The sequence below is a fragment of the Rhagoletis pomonella genome, unplaced genomic scaffold (genome assembly GCF_013731165.1).
Source record: "Rhagoletis pomonella isolate Grant_MI unplaced genomic scaffold, Rhpom_1.0 Rhpom_scaffold_00001, whole genome shotgun sequence".
In the NCBI taxonomy this organism is placed as follows: Eukaryota; Metazoa; Arthropoda; class Insecta; order Diptera; family Tephritidae; genus Rhagoletis; species Rhagoletis pomonella.
Genome location: NW_023458555.1, coordinates 3,024,603 through 3,030,741, shown reverse-complemented (window position 1 = coordinate 3,030,741; position 6,139 = coordinate 3,024,603). Strand labels below are relative to the sequence as shown.

The 6,139-nt window shown below is 39.6% G+C and overlaps 3 protein-coding genes across 3 annotated transcripts in view; 2 read left to right on the top strand and 1 right to left on the bottom strand.

Moving 5' to 3' along the window:
* The first annotated feature begins 380 nt into the window (after positions 1-380).
* LOC118736478 (exonuclease 3'-5' domain-containing protein 2) lies at positions 381-2,712 on the top strand. The gene is given in 8 exon segments (XM_036466560.1): positions 381-717; positions 782-833; positions 835-1,259; positions 1,316-1,788; positions 1,847-2,015; positions 2,075-2,227; positions 2,299-2,466; positions 2,521-2,712. Coding segments are annotated over 8 exon segments (1,746 nt in total). The 5' UTR covers positions 381-511; the 3' UTR covers positions 2,621-2,712.
* A 70-nt stretch (positions 2,713-2,782) lies between these two features.
* On the bottom strand, positions 2,783-5,119 carry LOC118736456 (apyrase). The gene is given in 3 exon segments (XM_036466548.1): positions 2,783-3,604; positions 3,659-4,311; positions 4,313-5,119. Coding segments are annotated over 3 exon segments (1,371 nt in total). The 5' UTR covers positions 4,733-5,119; the 3' UTR covers positions 2,783-3,306.
* A 263-nt stretch (positions 5,120-5,382) lies between these two features.
* Positions 5,383-6,139, top strand: part of LOC118736467 (probable ribosome biogenesis protein RLP24) — a 1,064-nt gene continuing 307 nt past the window's right edge. The window contains exons 1-2 of the mRNA XM_036466554.1: positions 5,383-5,565; positions 5,700-6,123. Of these exons, the coding sequence (XP_036322447.1) occupies positions 5,485-5,565; positions 5,700-6,123 (505 nt within the window). The 5' untranslated portion in view covers positions 5,383-5,484. The remainder of the gene's footprint in view (positions 5,566-5,699; positions 6,124-6,139) is intronic.

Here is a 6,139-nt window from a genome sequence, read left to right as displayed (position 1 = left end):
GATACGGGATCACGTTCGAGTGTTATTGAGATTTCAACATATATAGTTAGTACGGGGATTAGTGACAAGGTCCCTAGGGACCTTGTACAATTTTAGAAGAAATAACAAGTTACTTGTCTTCATGTTTTGATTTTTTTTTCACTTGTTCTTCAAATTATTTCATTCCTAATATATATGCAGGACGTTAATTTAATCAAAAGACAACATAAATACCAAAGAAGTTGCACATGTACAGTCGAAACATCGAGCAACTCTTTGTAGGTCCCTAAGGACCTTCTCACGAATCTAACGTCATCGGCATTGTCACTCATCGGAGGGTTAAAGCGAACACCACAATTTGCTATTTTCGTGGACATCAGCCTGCTCTGAAATATTTCTGGCAACACTGTGCATAACCTATAAACAGCTGTTTGTGATAAGAACGCATATGTTTTAGAAAACAAAGCTGAATTGGTCGAAATTCGAAAAAAATATCAGTAGTAAAAATATATTCGCAATAAAATAAATTTGTATGGGTGATATACAAAAACGCTCACTGATGACTGCCAAAACAGCATTCCTGGCGACGGCAGGCGTTGGCTTGCTATGTATTTTGGTTCGCCAAAGGGCTCGGATTCTCTCCCGAATACGCAACTTTAGAGATCCACTGGCTAAGAAACAAGTTACGGTTATTGAAACTCCTGATGAATGTCAGCGTGTATTAGCTACATTAAAAAGGTATGTGCATGTATATATGTATGTCTTTGGTTGTCACATTTACTAAGATAATTGAGACTTGCAGCCACTGTCACGATTACAAAGTACTTGGTTTTGATTGCGAGTGGGTGACTGTGGGGGGGAAAACGACGCCCAGTAGCACTGTTGCAGCTATCCTCGCAAAAAGGCCTCTGTGCGCTGTTTCGCCTATGTAATTTGCAACAAATTCCCAAAGATCTCCGTGATCTTCTCGAGGATGATAAGGTGATAAAAGTTGGTGTTGGTACTCAGGAGGACGCTCACAAATTAGCATATGATTATGGCGTTGGTGTGGCTAGCACGTTGGACTTACGCTATCTGGCTGCGCTGGTTAATCAAAAACCAGAAGGTTTGGCAAAAATGGCAAAGTCTTTGTTGGATGTGCACCTGGATAAACACTGGCGTCTTTCCTGTTCAGATTGGGAGGCTAAAGTACTTAACGAAAAACAATTGCAGTACGCAGCAAATGATGCGTTGGTAGCAGTGAAAATATTTGAAAAGCTTGCGATGCAATTGGATCCAAAGTTAGATCATATCCTTTTCATTTATAAAAATTTCTGTATATAGATTTACATTTTAGGCCGTTCTGGAATCTCAACAAGATAAACTTCTCGGATGTTCAAGAGCGATTACAGCCCTTTTATGACATTCGCTTTAAGGAAGGCCTTCTGAATAATTTAACACACACTGACAGGAGAAATGTTACCATGTCCGCTGGAAAAAAAGCTAAACAAAAACAAATGCAAACTCGTAGTATAAGCACACGCTCAAGAGCTTTGTACGACAATTGCAACTTACAGGCTCCTGATGGCGAATTGCTCTGCACAATAGACTCTAAAAAAGCGCAGTGGTATGTGGATCAGAATTTAGGAGACCAAGTAGGGAATAACCCATTAACTGTTCGCTTGAATTTCGAACCATCTGGGCGAGCGGTGGGAGACGTAGGACGCTACTATCAGACACCAAAAGAAAATCGATGCGTGGTATGTGGCAGGATCGATCCATTGTCACGAAAAAATGTTGTACCTCGCGAATATAGAAAACATTTTCCAGGTATAGTAAATACGTAATTTATTCCAGCTCGTTGAAATGTCAACCTGTTTCTTTTCAGTGGTAATGAAGTCCCATACTTCCCATGACGTGCTTCTTCTATGCCCACAATGTCATCAGCTTAGTAACATTTATGACTTGAAAATGCGAATGAAGCTAGCAGAACAATGCAATGCGCCATTTACAAAAGAAGAAACGGCTGTGAAATACATCGAGTTGCCTGAATTGAAGTATTTAGTACATTTAAGGAATTGATAAGCTTTGTTCACCTATTTATTGGTTTTTATAGGCAAGTAAAGTCAGCCGCACGGGCGTTGTTGCAAAGTCAGAACGAAATCCCTGTCGAGCGTCGTAAAAAAATTCTCGGTATTTTGCTGCATCATTACCAGAAAGAAAAGCTAACGGACGAATTGATCAAGGAAGCTGCGAATATTGATACTACGTAAGCTTTTTTAACTAGATAATTGCCGTCGGCTTAAAAAATATGAATGTTTTTTTTTTTTTTTTTTGTAGGCGGAGTAATGAAACCTACTGCCAACACGGTGAGAAGGTAGTATTATTGTATCAAACACAATTCGGCGGTCTCTGCGAATTGGAAAAGCTGTGGCGCCAACATTTTCTTACCACTATGAAACCCAAATTTCTGCCAGAACTGTGGAATGTTAATCACAATGCAAATAGGTAGCTATGAAAACCAATCGAAGACACAGAAAGTACAGCATTATTTCCTTTAAGATTAGAAATACGCGCACAGGAAGGCCGCATTGACAAAGAGGATTTAATTGTTGCTGGGCTCGACAAAATCCTAGTTGCAGAATCAGTAGCGAAATCTTGAAAAGTTTAATCCGGCTTACAATAAATACAAAAAATTGTTTAAAAATATGTCGACTATTTGCAACCAGTTATTTTTACAAAACATTTTCTGTTTTTTGTTATTTTTTGGCCATTTAACAATTATATTCAACAATTTTCTGTTGAAAAAAATCAGTTACAGAAATTGGAAGTGTCTAAACTTATTGCATATGCCCATTGTTTTTATTTAAATTTTTTCGTGAATAATTGTATGTATGTAACTCTAAAACAGTTTTTTAATAAAATGTACACTTTTCTTCATAATTATGCGCTTAGTTTTAATATTTACAAGCAGGATAATAAAAAATATTTTACTCGAGTACGTGGAGAATGGGCGATACCTCTGAATAGTTTTAAAATTAGTATGGAAAATCCGAAAAGGAAAGACAGTAAATGTGTTCTTGTAGTTAGTTCATGAAATCTTAACAAGCCTCTGAGAGGTACGCATGCATAATCACTAGTTGTTTACAAGTATGAATCTAGCGAACTTCGTCACCGGAAAACAAATCTGCTCTATAAAAGTAATTTTAACTTCTTTATACATTCATACATGCATATACTATAGGGTGTTTACTGATGGCAAGTCTTTTTATTTTATGTCGAAACACTTCGAGCTTTCAATAAAAAGCATATTTTGAGCTACGCCTAATGGATTTATTAACTTTGCCACTAAATAAATTCGAAGCCTTCGTACTTTAAATCCGTTTCGATCCGCTGTTCCGGGAATATTGTGTGCCCTTCAACATCGAATGCTGTAATGTAAGTAGATGTCTTACCGTCCAATTCCTCAGTTTTAAGAGCAACTATGACTTTGTCCTCAGTGTTTGGCACGAATTTAAAACTAGAAAATCCATGAGTAGGCGCCGAATTCGAGGCGTCTAAAGGAACTGTGTGGATTTTTGTAAATCTTTCATCTGCTGAGATAAGCAGGTTACATCCCATGTGTTCGTCACGCGTTTCATTGTACCTGTAGAAACAAGTGCTCGATTAAGTACAAAATAAATATATTTGTACGACTTACTTTTCTCGTGAACAACGTCTTGGCAGGAAATACCATTTTTTGTGGTAGGAAGACCACGTACCACTTTCGTGTATCATATAGCCCGGCCAGCTAATTTGCATTGCTTCTTGTCGTAAATATTTAAAATTGAAAGCCCAGTCCACGGAGCGCACCTCACCAGTCTGTGATATAATCTTTACATACATTGGGTTTTCATTTTCGAAGTCCCCAGCACTTGTCGTCCATTCTTTCCCCATCGAGCCAACGTATAATTGTTGATCCTTCACTGTAGCCCACTCTGCTTTGAAACCCTTAGAGTTGAGTCCATTACCATCGAGTAGAATAATCCACGGGATTGGCTTTTCATTGGTAAGATCGTATATAAGACCGGTCCGATCATCAAAGCTAAGTAGTTTTCCATTGAAGGTTACGAGCTCCGATAGTTCCATGCCCCGTCCTTTCAAAGAGAAACTAGATTCCAAACTTATAGGCTCACCTTCGTCCCATTTAATTGTGATTTCTGGCTTTGATTTACGATATATCAAGTATCCTTTCTTCAAAAAGCTACGCCAAACCAAGCTGCCGTCTTTCTTAACAACCTTTGAGTTGGTATCTAAATCAGCCACCATAGCAATGCGATATGTTACCTCACTGGCGTGTGTTACCAACGGGGGGCGTTAGCGGGTATTTGTCGCTGTAGACTGCAGCATCTCCATTGATCGGCGAACTGCTAAAAGAGCTACTGTGCGTTGAGCTGCTATAGCTTTTCAGCCATGCCGCATCTGATGAGGATTGTGACCCAGTGCGTACGTAAACAAATAGAAAGCACAATATAAATGCGCAGGCAACAAGCAGAGCAAAGTGATAGTTGAAGCGTAATGTGCGATTTCCAATTCGATAGGTGGGAGGCGTTCGCAACGCTGAGCGCCAATCGCGAGTGTACATGACAGATCGTGAATGAGATGAACCCGTGTGATGTGAGGTGCGCGGAGTACTGTCGAGTTGACGATATGCGTAAGAGCTATTATGGACTGGCGTGGCTGTGTTATGGCTTGGATTAGTGTACGAACTGTCGATGCGTCCGTGGAAACTCATTTGTGCACTCTTTGTAGCCACGAGATAAAGCTCAACTATTGGTCCGTGAAACGCACTTCTGCATCACCACAGATATTTGTATCAGCGTTTGCAAAAATTATTTATGTTCACCCATGCTAGCGAAGTGGGGGCACTCACTTACGTGGATATTTTACGAGGCTCTCTCAAATAAAGAATGGAATAATAACAAACGTTACGGCCTTGTTTAAAAGGTTACACTATATAGATGCTGATGTGGCATTAAATGAAATTGTATACTAGCAATTTTTTAAGCGTACTTATTGAAATGTATACTGTAATTTTTTAACTTTCCTAATGGATATTTGATGTTAGAAAAGCAAATGCAAGATACATAAATACGCTTTTATGAAAACAAACTTTTTTTTCTCAACAAATTATCAAACAGCTGTTTGCGAAAATATGCATCAGCTCTCAAACTAGCTGTTTTTCGTTCGGTTTAAAATCACCCTTGTTATAAAAATGGCCAGTGGCCTTCAAACAGCATGCGCTAACGGAAATCAGCGCCAGTGGTCCTCAAACAACCAAAAAGTCTGATATTCGAAAAATTTTAATTTTAATATGGTGTGGCAGCATTGGAAAGTTTTTTCGAACAGATTTCGAAATTTATCATTTTGACAGTTCTATTTTGTTAATCCCCCTTTTCAAGTGTCATCCGCAGAAAAAACAACACGTGCATACGTTTTGATAAATTTTGTTGAATTTCGTTGCAATTTTTGCAAAATTCAACAAAAATGCGTATAGAAACGTGTTATTTTTGCTCAAGTAAAGTTTACCCGGGACACGGGATACAATTTGTGCGTAATGACTGCAAGGTGAGTGCGCTCGTTGTCATTGTTTATGTTTTGCATGCACCACGCTGTAGCTATCGGCTTTGTTAAGGAAAGCTAACTATTTTCGACTACGCAAATTGACTATTTTAAATAAAGCTGTGGTTCCATTTCTGCAGATTTTCAGATTCTGTCGCAGTAAATGCCACAGAGCATTCAAGCGGAAGAAGAACCCGCGCAAAGTGCGATGGACCAAGGCGCACCGCAAAGCAGCGGGTAAGGAACTTTCTATTGACCCCAGCTTCGAATTCGAGAAACGCCGCAACGTTCCAGTTAAATACAGCCGCGAAGCGTGGCAGAAAACACTCGATGCGATTAAGAAGGTTACCGAGATTAAGGAACGTCGCCAAGACCACTTTGTCATGCAGCGCTTACGCAAGGGACGAGAAGTGGAAATACAGATGGATGTGAAAGATGTACAGCGCAATATTTCCCTGATACGTTCCCCAGCCGCTGGCCTTAAAGAGCGTCGCGCCAGGGAAGAAGCCCAAGAAGCTGCCCTCATGGATGAGGATCTACCTGAAGAAGAAATCACCTATGTAGATGCACGCGAATTGGA